Genomic DNA, 18,917 nt, shown 5'->3' on the forward strand with positions numbered 1-18,917 from the left:
TTCCGAAAGTAGTTCACAATCCCGAGTAATCTGCGCACACCCTGTTTATCTTTTGGGGCTGGCATGGCACGGACGCTTTCGATTAGATCGGGGTCCGGACGAATTCCGTCTCTTCCGATAACGTCGCCAAGGAATGCAACCTGCGTGGTGCCGAACACGCATTTAGCTGGATTAAATGTCAGCCCTTCCTCTTGCGCCCGCCTTAGTACTGCGATGACGAGTTCGTCGTGTTCTTCCTTTGAGTCGCCCCATATTAAAACGTCGTCTACGTAGACGCGCACTCCCGGCAGCCCTTCGAACATCTCTGTTAGAGTCTTCTGGAACACCTCGCTGGCTGAGGAAATTCCGAAAGGCAGACGCAAAAAACGGTACCGCCTAAATGGTGTCGCAAAAGTGCATATTCGTGAAGTGGCCTCATCTAAAGGAATCTGATGAAAGCCGGAATTAGCGTCGAGCCGGGAGAAATATTGTGCTCCTGCCAGCTCGCTCTCTATGTCCTCTCTTGAAGGGATAGGATAGTGCTCCCGCTTAATGCTCCTGTTCACTGCTCTAGGGTCCATGCAAATGCGAAGGGTACCATCCTTCTTGTGCACAACTACCAGGGGGCTCACCCATTCAGTTGGTTCATCCACCTTGACGATGATTGAGGCCTTTTCCATTCGTTGCAGTTCTTGTCGCAGGCGCCCTTTCAACGCTATGGGTACTCTGCGGGCAGGCTGCACGACTGGAACGGCATCCTCTCGTAGCACCATTTTGTAGGGTCGCCTGACGCAGCCGGTGCCGCTGAAGAGGTCAGGAAATGCAAGCTAGAATTTCGTTTGCCCATCGCCTACCTTCACGGCGTCCACCGTCACCGGTACCAGACCAAACTGCTGGCATGTCTTTAAGCCAAGGATGGCTTGGCGCCCCTTTTTCACGATAAGGAACGAGACTGAATGCTGTGCTTTGTTTATCTCGAGATCTTCGGTCGCCACGCCAACGTGTTTGATTGTACTGCCGTTGTAGGCGGAGAGGAAAGCGGCGCTCTTTCGCGGAGTGCTTGCGTGGGCGATTCGGTTGAACAGGGTTAGGGGCAGCAAATTTGCCTGAGACCCGGTATCTACCTTGAATTGTATCTCCTGACCGGCTATTTTTCCGCGAACCATCCAATCTGCTCCTATATCTCCGGTGACGCCGCAAATGCTGATGCCCAAGATGTCAAAATTTTCATCGCTTTCTTTGGCTTTGTGAACCTCGCTTATCCTGCGCGCATTGTTGCAGCATGCGGCGAAGTGATTTCGTTTCTTGCATACATAACAAGTTTTTCCATACGCCGGGCACCGCTCGGGGGCATGTACCTTGTTACAATTTCGACACCGAGTTCCATTCGCAAACTTCGTGCGGTGTGTGCGGCGTGTAACGTCAACGTGCAGGCTTTCATTTGACCATGCTGCGCTCTGAATGGCAGCAATCTCAGCAGCTTTGCAAATTTCTTCTGCTTTCTGCAAGTTTGAGTCTTTGTCGCTCAGCAACTTTTCTCGAAGTTTCGCATTATTTGTCCCAAACACCACTTGATCCCTGATCATGGACTCTTCAAGCGTACCGAAGTTGCACAGCTTTGCTTGCTTCTTTTAAGTCCCGTAGGAACCGCTCAAAGGGCTCAGCCTCTTCCTGCTGTCGCAGTCGAAAAATGTGCCTTTCGTAGACTTCATTACCCTGGTCGACACAATATTCTTCAAATTTCCGCACTAACGTGTCATAATCTTCTTTGCTCTCACCTGCCGCAAACGAGAAGTTGTTGTAGACCTCGAGCGCCTCGTCCCCCGCGGTGCTCAGAAGAATCGCTGCTTTTACGGCCGATGGGCGGGGCTTCTCCGGTTCCGTAGCGGTGATGAACAGCTGCAGCTTCTGCTTGAATACCAGCCAGTTTTTCCTGATGTTGCCGGACAGTTGCAGCGGTTCCGGGGGCTTGACGAGGTCCATTTCGAACGTCAGTATCCCACTTCTGACACCATGTATCGTTTAGCCCAGAGACAAGACGACGATGAACACGTGGCTGGGCCTCGCCATAACGAAAGACCCCTGGCCGTTTATTTGCTGGGCTTAAGTAGCCGCGCTCACAGCGGGGAAGGGGGAAAAAGAAAGAAAAGGAAGGAACGTAAAGCGCATGAAACGGTGGAGAGGAGGAGAAGACGATATCGCCTAGGGCGAATGCTGATAGCAGATAGTCCGGTCTGTTATAGCGACCACCTTTTGCTACACTGCCCACTCGTCAGTTCACGTGCAATAAACTTGATGCGTGTCTAATGTAGGCCTTGAAACATGTCTGTACGTGTCACTTACAAGACCTATGCCAGCCATAGCTTCCAACGAATCTTCCAGCGCTCGCAGCAGAACCCGGGTTAGTGCCGTTCAACTCGTGATGCCACTCGTGCACAAGGCTGCTGCTTTGCATCCTATCAAGGTTTCCTTCGGTGAGATGGTCCAAGTTTTTTTTCGCTACTTTCAGTGAAGAAATAAAAATATAAATCTACCTTTCACGTAAAAAAAAACAGGGTTCGTCTGAGTCAATGTTACAAACAATCTTTCCATCAGTGAAGTCATCTTATATCATGTTCTGAGCAGTTTTTGATCCCTCTACAACCTGATTGTAGCCTGAAAAGGGTTTGGACCGAAGCAGCAGTGAATTTCTTTGCAAAGACTTACGAACATTTCCCCCAAATACAAAGCTATCTGCAGAGAACGTTCAGATGAAAAAGCAAGAAGGATATCCCCATTTTGCAAGTCAAAGACTTGACTGACTAGCTAGACAAGGATACTAGGCTGACCAGTACTAGGATACTGACCTAGATACCAGGATACTGACCAGTAGCGATCTGCTGCTAGCTTTGCGAGACAAACAACAGTATGAAAATGTTTCCAACCTTCAGTCTTTTGACAACATTCCTGACCCAATAACCCCCTGTCAGTCCATGAGTACCATCTGTGGTGTCATTTCAGATGATCTTTTGCACTTCTCTGGCCCTGAACTTCTTGGTGGCTGAAAGGAACAAAACGTTGCCATTGTAGAAAGGAGGGACAGCATATAAAAGAGAACCAAGCTCAATACTGACATCTTAGTCATGCGACCTGCCAGACATTATAGAAACACAAATCAAGCCCTAAATACTCATTCCTCATTAGTGCCAGAGATACTGCCACAATGCTCACAGCTATAAAAGAAAATTCTCTTGTGCCAGGTTTGCTTTGAAAGAACACAATGCCGACAAATGTGAAGTCGCAGCTCACTGAGTCAACTGCAGTAGTTGCCACCCAGCATCGTCACAGTGTCATGCTGCGTGTAAAAAAGAGAGCACACTTTTAATAAAAGTCATTTCTTTGAGGGAAGCCAGGAATATATGCTCATCATTAATGAAGTTGAATTGCCTCCAGCCATAATCTTCATGGCATGACCAATGTGGCACATCTGCAGGCACTGTGCATATTGAGCTTTCGGCCTCAGGGTGACAGTTGTTCAATACACTACATGAACTTGCAAACACACTCTAGAACCGTGAGATCCGAAGCTCCAACTAGCAGCCCGCATGTGTGGGCATCTAATACCTTCCAGGGAGCAATGAACCCAACGTCCACACTTCTGGGACCAGAAGACTGGTGTGGTTCTTTTGACCATTTCAAAAAAGTGAGAATAACAAGCCAGCCTGGTTTCCTGAAAGAGAGAAATATCCTTGTGAACACATATTTATTGTACACACAGAACCATTTCATGTTTTATCATCACCATCGGCTTGACTACGTCCACTGCAGGACAAAGGCCTCTCCCATGTGTTCCGCCAGTCAACGCAGTTCTGTGCTTGCTGCTGTCCGTTTATACCCGCAAACTTCCTAATCTCATCTGCCCACCTAACTTTCTGTCTTTGTCAATTTTTCTGGCTTGTCGATTTTGGCATATTGAATTAGTTTTTCATGCACCCAGCACTGTTTAGTACTTAGCCCAGCCACTAAACCTTAAGAATCGATTTGAAGTTGCCTGTTTTGGCAATGTGCATGTGATGTGGGGAAAATGCTGTTGGCCGGCAAACTTAATAGAAGTCCATGGCCCTCGTGGTTATGCTAGTAACATCAAAGTTCTGTAATCACAAGAACCTTTGTGAGTCAAAAATCTAATTAAGGTGTCAGCTTCACAATCTGACACTATTGAGCAGAAATTGCCAGAAATTTATACCAGTTATTCAATAGAGAGCTGTTGCTTGGAGTCAGCGAGAATTTACTTGTACTAAAAAATATTTTCAAAGGTCCGTTGAAAGTGTGGAGGTGGTCTTCTCAGCCAGTTTCCTGCACCTTTGGTTTCGCTTTCATCATTATATCAGACACAGGGCCGCAACTGGTGGCACTAGTTGCTCCTCTGGCGTCGTCTTGACGCGTGCAAAGTGCGCACATGTGTTGCGAAAAACATGCGCAGCTCGAAACTGTCTTGAAACCGCACCTGAATATATTTAGGACGAGCTTAAAGTCCGAGATAGACAGACAGCACATCAGCTTCAAGTGTTTTAGCATCAATGTTTTGTGTCAGCCTTCCACAGCTGTTCATGGGTTTTTTTTGTTTACAGCCTCAAGCTATTTCCTCCGCTGCAAGTGTGCAGCTGCTGATCTTTATCCACAATCTTTGAGCTACTCAGGTTACGTGTGAGGTCCACTCGTTGCTTCAGCACCATGTGCTGGCACTGGCTGCAGAGCTTTTTCTCACGACAAGAAGGCCGCCGGAGCACATCTTGGCGCTGAATACAGAGCTGTGCGAAATGTTTTTGAACTGCTTTTGAACTGCACGCGATGCTGTTTTTTGGAATACGATGTGCAAAAATGGAAAGAAATATGGTTGAATGCATATATTGGAACGCCAACCTATGGAAAGGGTGGTGGCTTTTGGAGAGAGGTGACACTAAACCAAATGGCTAAGTTCATTGGACATCTGATTTATATACTTATTAGTCGCATCACAGGCATTCATCCTGTTTTGGAACACCTGCAGGCTCGTCTTGAAAAAAATAAAAAGATAAAAAGACGAGTTCACTTGTCTCACACGAAAACCAAGCAATGCTTTATTGCTTGGCACAAGAAATGAACGAGCACCTCGGTTGCGATTTTCATTGTATATGGAAACAGAAACATTTTGTACATTTATTTTTTTATACTTTTCCTAGATCATTTATCTTCAAAATGTATATTTAATTTTTTTGTTTTCAATATTTTTGAAAATATAGTGTTTTTATTGCACGGTTTACCAACTAGCTCCATAAAATTACACACTTTTCACAATTTTATTTGTTTCTAACTATTTTTGTTGCTCTACAAGATATTTTATGGAAAGAGCATTTTATTGTGTAAAATTTAATACGCTGTAATGCGAGCTGGAGTTTTTTTTTCAAATGGCAAGAACTATGTTCCAGAAACATATCAGAAATGGCCATTTTGGCCCTTCTGGGACTATATTAGAATAATGTGCACCAACACAATACTTGTAACATTGCAGTAAAATTAAGTATTGAAGCATACCTCTATCCTTTTATCGAATGTCAACAAGCTTCACATATTCACCATGCAGTGGCCACTGGCTTGCACACCATGCGTGTCAAATCTTTGAGATATGCCTAAAGCAATGGTTCTTAGCCATTGATGTGTCAGGAAAACCTTGTGGACTGGTGGAAGTGATGGGAGGACCCCTTGCAGCGGAGGGCATTGGGGTGGGTGGGTATGTAGATAAATTAACACAACTGGAGCGTGAAACAGGTGCCTTTTATTGCTACCAAAAACATCAAACAAACGTGCCTTATCACTTAATTTTGGACATTTGACCAATATGTGGCACAGTCACGCTTAAAGAAAAATGTGGGTGAAGGTTTCACGATCATAGAAATGGCTTCACGGATACCCGAGTGTTTGCGGACCCCCGTTTGAGAACCACTGGCCTAAAGCATATAGAAATAAGCCACTTAAAATTTTGAGCATTATCAGCAGCGTTGTTCTGGAAGACAGAAAAATAATTGATAATTCATAGGCTACCAAACTTGGTTTTGTTGCAAAAGATGTGCAAAAAGGGCCCTTGTCATTGAGCACGACTGTGATGTGATGTTGCCCAGTGATTTGTAGGCATAGTTGGTGGTGACTGTGAAATTTGCAGCCGCTGTCTTAGGTAACAAATGCATTTCTGGTGTGATGACGTTTCACTTATATTCACATTTGCTAATTATTTCATAAAAAGACTGCCTTGACATGACAAATTGTTTCCCGATGAAGGTAGATCACAGAAAACACACAGATGAAAACTACTCAGTGGTGTAGCAGATCATCATCATCATCATCAGCCTGACTGCGTCCACTGCACGACAAAGGCCTCTCCCATGTTCCGCCAGTTAACCCGGTCCTGTGCTTGCTGCTGCCAATTTATAATCGCAAACTCCTTAATCTCATCTGCCCACCTAACCTTCTGTCTCCCCCTACCCTGCTTGCCTTCTCTGGGAATCCAGTTAGTTACCCTTAATCGCCAGCGGTTATCCTGTCTACGGGCTACATGCCCGGCTCATGTCCATTTCCTTTTCTTGATTTCAACTATGATATCTTTAACCCCCGTTTGTTACATAATCCACTCTGTCCTCTTCTTGTTTCTTAAGGTTACACCTACCATTTTTCTTTCCATTGCTCACTGCGTCGTCCTCAATTTAAGCTGAACCCTCTTTGTAAGTCTCCAGGTTTCTGCTCCGTAGTTAAGTACTGGCAAGATGCAGCTGTTATGGACCTTCCTCTTGAGGGATAGTGGCAATCTACCTGTCAGAATTTGAGAGTGCTGGCCAAATGTGCTCCACTTATTCTTATTCTTCTAGGTACTTCAATCTCATGGGTCGGCTCCGTGGTTATTACCTGCCCCAAGTAGACATAGTCTTTTACAACTTGAAGTGTACAATTACCTATTTCGAAGCGCTGCTCTTTTCCGAGGTTGTTGTACATTACTTTTGTTTTTTGCAGATAAATTTTAAGACCCACCTTTCTGCTCTCCTTGTCTAATTTCGTGATCATGTGTTGCTATCGTCCCCTGAATTACTCAGCAATGCAATGTCATCGGCGAAGCGCAGGTTACTAAGGTACTCTCCAATAACTCTTATCCCTAGCTGTTCCCATTCTAGGCTTCTCAAAACCTCCTGTAAGCACGCGGTAAATAGCATTGGGGAGATTGTGTCCCCTTGTCTTACACCCTACTTTATCGGTATTCTGTTAATTTCTTTATGAAGCACTATGGTAGCAGTTGATCCCCTGTAGATTTCTTCCAGGATGCTTATATATACTTCACTGACGCCCTGATTTCACAGTGTCTGCATGACGGCTTATATTTCTACTGATTCAAACGCCTTCTCGTAATCTATGAAGGCTATGTATAGTGGTTGGTTATATTCTGAGCATTTCTCTATTACCTGATTGATAGTATGAATGTGGTCGATTGTTAAGTAGCCTGTTTGAAATCCTGCTTGTTCCTTTGGTTGATTGAATTCTAATGTTTTCTTTACTCTGTTATCAATGACCTATGTTAATAGCTTGTATACTACAGAGAGCAAGCTGATCGGCCTGTAATTCTTCAAGTCCTTGTCATCTCCTTTCTTATGTATTAAGATGATGTTAGCGTTCTTCCAAGACTCTGGTACTCTTCCCGTCAGGAGACACCTCATAAACAGAGTGGCTAGTTTTTCTAACACTATCTGTCCAACATCTTTCAGCAGATCTGATGTTACCTGATCCTCACCAGAAGCTTTGCCTCTTTGCATGCTCTCCAAAGCTTTTCTGACTTCTTCTATCATTACTAGTGGGGTGTCATCTCGGTTACTGCTAGTTCTTATAGTATTAAGGTAGTGGTTGTCCCGGCTACTGTACAGATCTCTGTAAAACTCCTCTGCTATTTTAACTGTCCTATCCATATTGGTAGTTATTTTGCCTTCTTTGTCCCTTAGTGCGTACATCTGATCTTCGCCTATCCCAAGTTTCCTCTTCACTGCTTTGACGCTTCCTCCGTTTTTCAGAGTGTGTTCAATTCTCTCCATGTTATACCTTCTTACATTGCATACCTTACGCCTATTAATCAACTTCAAAAGCTCTGCCAGTTATATTTTGTCTGCTGTACTTGAGAAGTTGATTTGACGCTTATTTATGAGATTCTTCGTTTCCTGGGAAAGCTTGCCCGTGTCCTGTCCAAATTACCCCTCTTCCAACTTCCACTGCACACTCCGTAATGATACTCGTCAGATTATCACTCATTGTATCTACGCTAAGGTTGGTTTCTTCACTAAGAGCAGAGTACCTGTTCTGAAGTGAGACTCTGAATTCCTGTACTTTCCCTCTCAGTGCTAGCTCATTGATTGGCTTCTTGTGTGTCAGTTTCTGTTGTTCCTTCTTCAAGTATAGGTGAATTCGAGACCGTACCATTATATCGTCACTGCATCGTACCTTGCCAACCACTTCCACATCCTGCACGACGCCTGGGTGTGCACTCATTATAAAGTCTATTTCGTTCTTATTTTCGCCATTAGGGCTGCTTCATGTCCACTTGCGGTTTCCTCGTTTTCGGTAGAAGGTATTCAAAATCTGTAAATTATTGCGTTCTGTGAATTCTACTAGTAGCTCTCCTCTGGCGTTTTTAGTGCCGATGCCATAATCTCCTACTTCCTGGTCTCTAGCCTGCTTCTTCCCTACCTTTGCATTAAAGTCTCCCATCAGTGTAGTATACTGTGTTTTTACCATACTCATTGCCGATTCCACGTCTTCATAGAAGCTTTCAACTAAAGCGTCATCATGGCTAGATGTAGGCGCGTAAGCCTGTACCACCTTCACCTTGTATCTGTTATTCAGTTTAATTACGATGCCTACCACCCTTTCATTAATGCTATAGTATTCCTCTATGTTGCCAGCTATGTTTCTGTGAATTAGGAACCCCACTCCCAGCTATCTTTTGTCAGCCAAATCCCTATAGCAAAGCACGTGTCCATTCTGTAGCGCCGTATAGGCCTCATCTGTCCTCCTAACCTCACTGAGCCCTATTATATCCCATTTAACACCCTCTAGCTCCTCGAACAGTACAGCTAGACTTCCCTCACTAGATAAGGTTCTAGCGTTAAACGTTGCCAAGCTCATGTTCTAATGGCGGCCTGTCCGGATCTAGAGATTCTTAGCACCCTCTGCTGCATTGCAGATCTGACCGCCGCCATGGTCAGTTGCTTCGCAGCTGCTGGGTGTAGCAGGTGATACCGCCTGATTCAAGTGGCAGCAGAGAGACTTGAACACATTTTATCTCATCGCTGCTTTTCATTTTTGTGGCTGGCCCCGTCACCAGATTATGTTGTCTGCTGTTATTTTGTTTCAGGTTAGTCTATGCACGATTGTCTATCCACGTTTTGTCTATCCACATACTTCATATCTGAAAGAAAACCGTACAAAAACTTTATGCTAATTCCTTGCTAAATATGATTTTGGGCAACATAAAGTAATTTCTGGAAGTTTGCTCACATTTCTAATGAATACATTTTATATATAACTGCAGGACATGGAAGCAGCAACTTATGATCTGCATCGGCGAGGCTACATTGGTAGAGAAGAACTGTACACAGCATTAAAAAGTCAGCGGAAGGCATTCCCCAATGGCGTCACCAAGTGCGGCAGTGATGCTTTGCGCCTGGCTCTGCTTCTATACGACGTCACAGGTACAGCCATTTATGCGATGTTTTCGGGCGCCTTTTGTTGAGATTGAGAACTAGACATGAAAAGGAAGTTCGGTGTAATAACTAAATTTCTGAACCATTAAAACCTAAAGTTGAGAACTAACAGACAATGATGCCAAGGACAGTATAGGCGATGGTATTAAAAGTAATTGTAATGTAAATGTAAACGAAAAAATACCTTGCCGAGGGCATGGACCAAACCTGTGACCTATATATATTGTGTCTAGCAAAGAAAAACAAGCCCTTAAATTTCCACTTCTTTAAATCATTCACAGGGAGAGTCTGGTTCCGACAGACTTGATGCCTTTGGGTCGTATGCCAGGGATTACTGGTCAGCTGCCAGCTGGTAATGATATTGTGAACAGAATGGAAGCTGCCAACACACCAATCGTATGTATAATAATAAAACAATGACCCCGGGTGAGCTCACAGCTTACACTTAGTGACCACTTACGAGCAGTCACTGCCGGGGTTTAGACAAGTAAAAATGTGTCTTCAAGTGCCGTGGTTTCGTCTTTGAGGGCTTTCGAAGCCAACCGCAGCCCAGAATCCAATAACGTGCTATGTGATGCCAACAGGCAGAAAAAGAGTGTTGTGTACTTGATGTCATGGCTACTAGCAGTGCTGACTAAAGTGTGTTTCACATGCGAGCGATTTCGCCCCAGGAGCAGAGCGGCGGCAGTCACGGGACTCCAAAACAGGTTTTTACAGCCATTACTGGATGCTGTATCGAACATCATTGGGATTGGAAAAATTTGCTCGCAGCAGAGCCCTAGAACAGCCAATGGAGGAGCAATGATGTGAGGAGCACGTGACTTCAGGGGTGTAGCCGAGAAGTAAGGAAGCAAGCCAGGAGAAACTCGCTTTTGAGGCAGACGACATTCACTGCAGCGAGATGCTCTCCCCTGGCAGTGTAGAAGGGCCATTCTATGCCTATTGTTGTTTTCAACATAGCTTCTTATCAAAGCAGACAAGTTGTTTGCATGTTTCATTTTGTTTTTACAGTGAAAGCTGTTACAAGATCAGAACATGGGTCGTGCGGCGCGCTGTAGTTGTCCGCTGCCACCGCCGGTGGTGCCCGTAACCAGTATAGAAAGAAAAAAACTCTAAATAAAAAAACACGAATGACACAATGGGATCGGAACTAGGGTCCACTGCGTGCCAGCCCAGTATTACCACTGAGTAATTAATGCCAGTGCTTGGAATGCTTTTCTAAACTGGTCTTAGGCAGGCTTGATGTCGGGAAAGGAATTGTGTTAATATGAGTAATAAAGTGTTTTAGAACATCAAAGGAACAGCCAGGCGTTATACAATGCGAATTGCGTAATTAGTGGATCGTCCAATGCTGCAACCCATTAGAAAACGTTTTCTTGATCACCTATTAACTATGGCGCATACCCACTTCAGGCATAATTCTTCATAGTGATCAGCGACTGCATAAAAAATTGCACAAAATTCCTTAACAACTGTGCAGTGGATACCATGCTTCTCTAAAGAACGACGAAGGATAGCATAATGAATGCTGGCCTGCTACACAAATATTATGATTATTTATGGCATAGTGGGTACCCAGCGGTGTGCTTGTAGCAGTTACCCAAAGAGTATTTAGAAAAAGCTCTGAAAGGCTGCTCTTCTAGCTTTCGCTGTGACTGTGCTGCGTATTCCGCACAGACCTGGCTTTTTTTTTTTTTTTTGCAATTTTGTCGAATCGTGACTGCACCAACATTAGTCTCAGAAGCGGGACGCTACGGCACTCCGCACATGTTGCTATTTTTTTCTTGTTTACTTTTATGACCCAGTGCCTTCACAGTTTGCTGTTTTATTCCTTTGAATGGCCACATGACAACAAATGTTGCCGTCTCTTTACTGGAATGCACGCAAAAAGAAATGAGGTGCTTCACCACCTCACAATATTGTCAATTGGTCAGCTTACATATGGTTGTCTGTCTGGACAATGCACCGCTTCTTTGCCGTCTTCCAGAACAAAAGCCACCAACAGTTCTGTGAACCACAAAATCCGACTTTTTATTTTACCGTTACCTGACCATGTCTATAAACGTGCAAAAAGACTGGCGTGGTAAAGAGATCGACACAAATAAGCATCACTACTGAAGCTGTTTAATCGCACTCTTATACACTGTAAATTTTCACAATTCAAGGTTTAGGCGCGCCTAAATTGAGCACCGAATTAGAAATGCTGATATAACTAAGCGCACTTAAACAGGCGAACTTGGAGAAGGGAAACGTGCGGGACGGGTGGTTTCCCCAACCGTCACGACACATTGCAGAAGCGCGCATCTTGCCAAAGTGGCGCATGTGATACGAACCTGTGTCTGCGCGTTTCGCTGCTGCTTATGGTTGTGACCACCGCTGCTCAGTCGCTCGCATGTGAAACAGGCTTAAAGGAGCACTGACGTCAAATTTACTCATGTCAAGATTTTTGCACCAACGAGTAGCTATCAGCTCCCTAGTAGCGATTCGCGACGTAAAACGCATCTGAGTGACAAATGAGTATCTGTAGTGTTGAATAATATATTCGCTATTGAACGCAGTTAAAAATGGCTGGAAAGCCCGCCAAATTGTAGTGCTGGCAGCGCTACCTCACGGCCACGTTAAGCCCGCTGCACAGCTGATGTCACTTTCACAAGAAATGGTGACGTCACACTGGCGTTTTGTCGGCTAGGAGCGCACGTACAGTCAGTCCAGCTGTGTCTCTGAAGGTGTAGACATGCCTCTGTCACCAACATCGTCGTCCTCGCCATCCTCGCTGTCAACATTGGCGAGTAATGATGACAGCAACCTGGAATTGGGTATCGCCGCGATTCCCAACGATCCTTCTTGACAAGCTCCGCGTTAAATGCAATGTATTTATCAGTCCCGGCCATACTGTCGGAGCTCAAGAACACCAACTACGGACTTCATGTCCTGAACGTTTGGCGCGTGAATCGCTGCTTTCAGCTGCAGCAGGGCACACGGTAGGAATAGCCCCAGCCTCGAAAAGAGGCCTCATACTGCTAGTGAAACCCAACCGGTTTGCCAACACAGGATTTAGTCTGTAACTGCGCACCGCAAAATGAAGGGAGCAAATGCAGCTGTTCTTCACAGGCATCCAGTCCCTTTGTCTAACGGCGCGTACGAAGTAAACCCACTGGCTGTGTTGAGATTCGTGACTTGGAAAGGCATGAAACGCCACGCACTTCCCGCTTTTTTCATGCCTTGACGTGCAGGTTCTCACTACGCAACGGTTGCCCGACATTCTGGCGCATATTGTCGCTCTGAATGATTGTACTCGCACGCAGTGGTGCTCAATGCAAATCAGCCGATGCGACACTATCACTCACACCCACAGCTTCAGCACAGCGAGGAAAGTCTCTAGTGAGAGCTGCTCCAAATACACTCAGAGATTGTCGACATCATTGTTACTAGCGTATCATCACTCTGGATGGTATTTATGAAATGTATCACACCGAACACGTAGCATTAGTGTCAATGTCGCAGGGCAGTCTACTTTTCGTTTTTTCTCCTTAGCGTTTCTACACTGTTTGATATCGAAATAAAAGAACTTTGACGCGACGGACGCCATTAAAATTTGGCTATGAAGACCTATGCAACCAAGTGATTGAATGATGGACACATCTTCATCTTGAAATTTGATGTCAGTGCTCCTTTAACACTCCCAAGTTTAGGTGCACATGAAGGCACCATAAAACGGATGAGGGGATGACTGTAGCTCAGTGGTAAAGCATCGGAAGCGTTATATGGTCACAGGTTTGTTCCCACTCCGCAGTAAAGTATCATTTTGTTCATTTTCTTTTTCACACTTACGTTACAATTACCACTAATCACATCTACAATGCTTTCCTTGGCTGTTAGTTCTCATTAATACTTTGATTATACATTCCTCGGTTTCGCGAGGACCTGCATTTTATGATGGATCAGTTTGCTCCCAGCAGAGCCACCTTAAAAATTACGTATTAAGACCTTGGTTATATGACGCAGTTTTATGCTGACCTCGAATCTTATGACGACTTCTCAGTTCTGTGTGAAATTTAAAAAAAAAACACTTTTACTCATATTGCGAAAATTTGAACTTGTGTTCCCCTAGGTTGATGGTTAAGAAAGTAGACAGTGAGACAGGATGTCTTCTTAGAATTAAAAATTTATTCTCCTGGCATCTCATGAGCTTCTCTGCACACGCCTCAATCATGTGCATATGCAGGGTTGTACCTAGACAAGCTCTCTTCACACAGAATAGGTTCAGCTTGCCAGAAAGCCTATCTTATTCTTTGACATCCAGATGTTTTCATGTTTTCGGTCCGCAGAAACTTTTCTTCGTCCACGTAGTGCTAATCTTTTTCTTTTATTTATGGCACCTGCAGTCACAGGCTTGAGCATGCAGAAGGACGTGATGCAGCTATTTTTACTGTGCAAAATTACTTACACTTAATCTCAGCATTCATTATAATAGTGGGACATCATTAGTTGCACTTCAATAGGCAGGAAGTTACAACATGGGCAGCTCTGTCGCGCACGAAGGCATTCTACACAAACTCATGGTCTGTCGCCATTATGTGATCCCAATAACACCATGCCTGACTCTTCTTGGAAGGCTGTTGGCAATGCGGTTTCGGTTTCATTTTCAAGTGCCGGCAATTTTGGGGCTCAATTTATTGGGATAAAGGTGCGTGTTGGATTTGATTTTTTACAGTAGAGAATAACGATTCGCTCACACCTCGTACCCAACATAATGAATTCAACTTCCCACGTCCAAAGACCAGGCAAACAAGTCAGTTAAATTTAAATCTTCCTCCCTGCAACATTGTTTATGGGGAACCATTGTTAGAATTCTTTGGAGCTGAAACCTGGAAAGCTGTGCCTCTAGAAAAAAAAAAAAAAAACTAGACATAACTTGAACCTTTCTTGTAAATGCTTTTTCTTGTCTAGTGAATTTTAATCACCTTTTCACATACGTAGATTGTACATTGCTGAAACTTCCATATGTATAAGACCAATCATTTTCATGACCAATCATGTTCGTTGCTAACTTTTATGTATTTTCTCTACAGGACCAGTTACTATTCAGAAGTTCCCTTCAGCACTGTAGAGGCTACAGGCTCCTCAGCCAATAGAAAGTGCACTTAGCCCCTCCACATGTATTCATTCGCACCGTGTCGTCTGCTTACCATATTCACACCGTATTATGTCTAGTTCATCTACTTAAAAATGCAGTAAAGCTATTGAACGAGCAACTACACCAGGAACTTGAAGAAGTGTGAATTTGTTGCTCTGTTAGGAACTTGAAGTGTGAGTTTGTTGCTCAATTGGCGATCCGTAGAATCTCATGCCGGCGGATAACTTCACTTTGAGGCTGTTTCTCTCCAACAGTGTAGGTGACTCTCATATGTTTGTTTCTCCGTCGATGCATTCCTTTGCGTCTCCCACTGCAATGCTCCGTTTGTCTCTTTTTTGTTTGTGCCGAAAGAGAATGCGAACTGCACGAAATGCTCTCTGAGGTTGCATGTCCGATATTTGGAGACGCAGGGTTCTTGGTCCAACGATGCAGTCCGAACACTGTCTTGGCGCTGTATGTGGGACTACATTTTGCTGCGCAAGCTTGTGGCTTTCTTACACCCCGTAGCTTTGGTAGTGCTGAACCAAAGTGGTGAAACATAGTATAGCCACGTAAGCTATTGGTCCAAATATTATTTACGCATTTTTGGATAGACGTCTTAATAAACTCATTTTGATTTGATCCTTGAGCTCAGTAATGCTGTCATTGGCAAGAATAATTTAATCTACCTTCCTTGTAGAAGCCCAGAGTTTTGCCGCGAGCTTGTTCAGGTGGTCTCTACTTGTTTTTTTGAGCAAGGCTGAGTGTCACTGCTTATATTTTTAGTTTTCCGATTATACAATGCCCAGATTATAATGGTTTGGGGCGGTCCCCTGAAAGTCATATAATCGAGGTTTCACTGAATTGGGTCTAGGAAAGAAAAACTTTCCACTTCTTTCCTTGAAACCTAAAGTAGGTTACATTTATGGACAGCATAAAAATCTCCTATTGTAAGTGTGGCAATGCATTTTTAGTAGGAAAACCTTACAACTGGGTTCCATGAACTTCATTCCTGTTTATAATTGCACTTCTCAGCTGAATGACTTCAAAAGACAGAAAACTTGCAAGGCGAAATGTATAGAGTCGATTCCTGATAATTTGAAGTCGCTTATTGGAATTATCGGTTAATTAGAAGTCAAAAGGTGGTCTCATCAGTTTTGTATGCAACCCCTATAGAAAAAAATGCTCGATAATCCGAAGCTGAAAGCCCACAATATCGGTTAATTAGAAGTTATTTTTTAACCTAGAGCCTCAAGTTAAACGTTATTTTCAATAAAATACGCAATTTTTCAAGTGCCAGAACAGCTACTGCACTGCGGTCATCACCATCATAGCTGTTTGCAGCGCACTGCTGTCGCCGTTGCCGTTGTGCGCAGTGCCACAGTGCATGAAGCGCCAAGATTGTTCAGTCAGCGCCAGCGTGTCGAACACCGAACTATCTGTTGCACTGTCCCATTCTCTTTCTCTCGTCTCTCCTTGTGTTTCGTTGACAGTGTCAGCTGCGCATCACGGGTAATTTCCTCATGTTCGGCTGATCGCGACGTTGAATAAAACCAAAATGCGACTCATACTTCAGGAAGAAAGTCAAAATTCTGAAAGAAGCATTCGACAATGGATGCTTTTGCAAAAGACAAGTTTAAGATGTTACGGAAGCGAATGTGCACCGGTGCTTACCCGGATTTAAAGAAGGTGCTGCTGATTTGGATCAGAGAGGCACGCAACAACAAACTTCCTCTCAGTGGCGAGGTCGTTGCAGCGAAAACTTTATCCCGTGTATCAATGTTGGACATCAACGACTTCGCTTCTTCGGATGGACGCGCTTCAAACAGCATCATGACCTGGTTTTCAAGGGCGTGTATGAAGAGAAGGCATCAGTCGACCAGGAAACATGTGCGGCATGGAACGCACAAAAGCTTCACGAGTACAGTGCTGAACACGCTTGTCTATAACGACGGAGCATCGTGCGCGGAACAGCACGGGCGACATCTGCAGTTGCAAATACGCCACATCTGAGCATGCGCGGCCCTAGTAATGTGTGGGCCTTGCAATACTGGTCACTGTTTATCACTGCTGATGCAACAACCGATTTGGCCGTCGAAAGCGCTCTGAATGATTTAACGAAAGAAACAAAAATCAATAAAAAACTAATCGAACCGTTCTTGATGTGATATGATATCACAAAGTGAGAATAAGTTTAGAGTATAAAAGGCACCTATCTGGGCAATTGCTGGTTTCTTTTTTCTTTCTTTGTTTCGGTTCTATAGTGTTGACAGCGCTTCGACGACCAAAGCAGTCATCCCGACCACGAAGGTAAAGAAGGGTGGGAACTGCAAGGCAGGCACATCACTTGCATTTTTGTTTCTTTTGCTAAATCGTTCAGAGCACTTACGACGGCCAAATCGTTTGTTGGATCCGTGGTGATAAACAGTGACCAGTTTTGTAAGGCAGGCACACCACTAGGGCCGCACATGCTCAGATGTGGCAGATTTTAGACTGCAGATGTGGCTCCTGTCGTTCCGCGTACGACGCTTCATCATTATAGACATGTGAGTTGAGCACTGTACCAGGCCCCGGAAACTCTCAAGGTCCCGTGATGGCCATGGAGGGCAAAAAAATCAACTGCAGCGAGTTTCGTCATGTGCGCATATAGTGGAACTATTAACTCCTTTTTTAGCAATCGAATTAGTGTGCATTTTTCGTTAGGGGAGTTCAACGCAGCTAAAATTTTTATTTCAGGATGTATCAAAAGACTGATAAAAGAGTAGTTACCACGTTGTTTTTTTTATAAAAATTGCATAAAATATTTTTGTATTACTTTTACTATTATTACAAGAGCGGTGACTGTTTGAGTTCAAGTATTGAGATTATCCTGACGCTCGAAAAGCAGCATCCCATTAGCATCGATTGCATTTCTGTCGGTTAATTTGTTCAAATTGTCCTCGGTTAGTCACGGTACTTTTTGTCGATCAGCGTTACGAAGCTTCGTTTTAATTTAGCTTTGATATATCAATGCTAGCTTGTGTGTCAAGCTTTACGGGCTGCTACGACGAAGCGAACGTGTCTAGAGGCTGTAAACCATGTCAGCGGCTGTGCTTCACCGATATCCGACTGCGCAGCCTCCAGCGTGAAAATTCAATGCCGGAAAATTGTTCGGAGACTGCCTACAAAGACGGAATAACCATGCACAATGTGGGTTTGTTTGCCGGTAAGTGAAAATGCGCTGCTTTGCATCTAAACATGGCCCTTTTCTTTTGCATGCGCTACAGTTTTTGTCATTTCATAAGGCTTTTCGACTTGCAGAGCTAACGAGATTCACACCTTGTGAATGTTTGATATTGTTTTACTACGTTGTCACTTTCGCTGAAAATATCTTTACTGCTAAAATTTGTAACACAGATCACAGCACAAGTTTTACCTGTTTCTGCTCAAAATGAGTCTGCTGCAATATATGCTCATTGTTGAAAAAACAGGTCACTGACCAATGTCAAACAAAACAATGACGTTTCGGGACCCGTACGGGTCCCTTGTTCACAATCTTATATGCTCATAGATTCACAAAATATATATAAATGTTGTTCACAAAATATATGCTCATAGATTCAATACATAGTAGAGCCAAGAGAATGTTTAGTACATATATGCGTTTGTACATTTTTCGTAAGTTTATACAATGATGCATATTACATTTGCATGAACCATATAGTACATCCAGTTAGGGAATTACCTAGCTTTGTCCTCTTAAGAACGTCACTAAAACAAATTCATTATAATGCCATCCACAAGACAAATTCACAAAAATAGCAATGTTATGTCCATACTACTTTTCTTATATGCAGTGTTCCCATATGCATTATTCTTAGTCATGCATCACAAATCCGTTCACGCTTCTACCAGAGTAACTAAGTCTTTTTCTTACAACCCAACCGCAGCCTCCGAGAAACTGCTCATATCAGTGTACGCTTGGATGCCTTATCGCTCTGAACCCTACCTCAAGTCAGCGGAGAATGTGTCATCACTGAAAGCAAGCTCATGGTCCAAATTTCTATAAAGGTATGATTGAAAACACTTGAATT

General features: G+C 43.9%; 1 protein-coding gene across 12 annotated transcripts in view; it reads left to right on the forward strand.

Annotated features, from left to right (window-relative positions):
* LOC119160723 (valine--tRNA ligase, mitochondrial) overlaps positions 1–18,917 on the forward strand; it is a 622,168-nt gene that overhangs the window by 410,188 nt on the left and 193,063 nt on the right. For all 12 annotated transcript variants that reach the window (XM_075881124.1, XM_075881123.1, XM_075881132.1 and 9 more), the window contains one exon: positions 9,557–9,716. In XM_075881124.1, coding sequence (XP_075737239.1) covers positions 9,557–9,716 — 160 coding nt within the window. The remainder of the gene's footprint in view (positions 1–9,556; positions 9,717–18,917) is intronic.

Source organism: Rhipicephalus microplus, chromosome X (genome assembly GCF_043290135.1).
Source record: "Rhipicephalus microplus isolate Deutch F79 chromosome X, USDA_Rmic, whole genome shotgun sequence".
Lineage (NCBI taxonomy): Eukaryota > Metazoa > Arthropoda > Arachnida > Ixodida > Ixodidae > Rhipicephalus > Rhipicephalus microplus.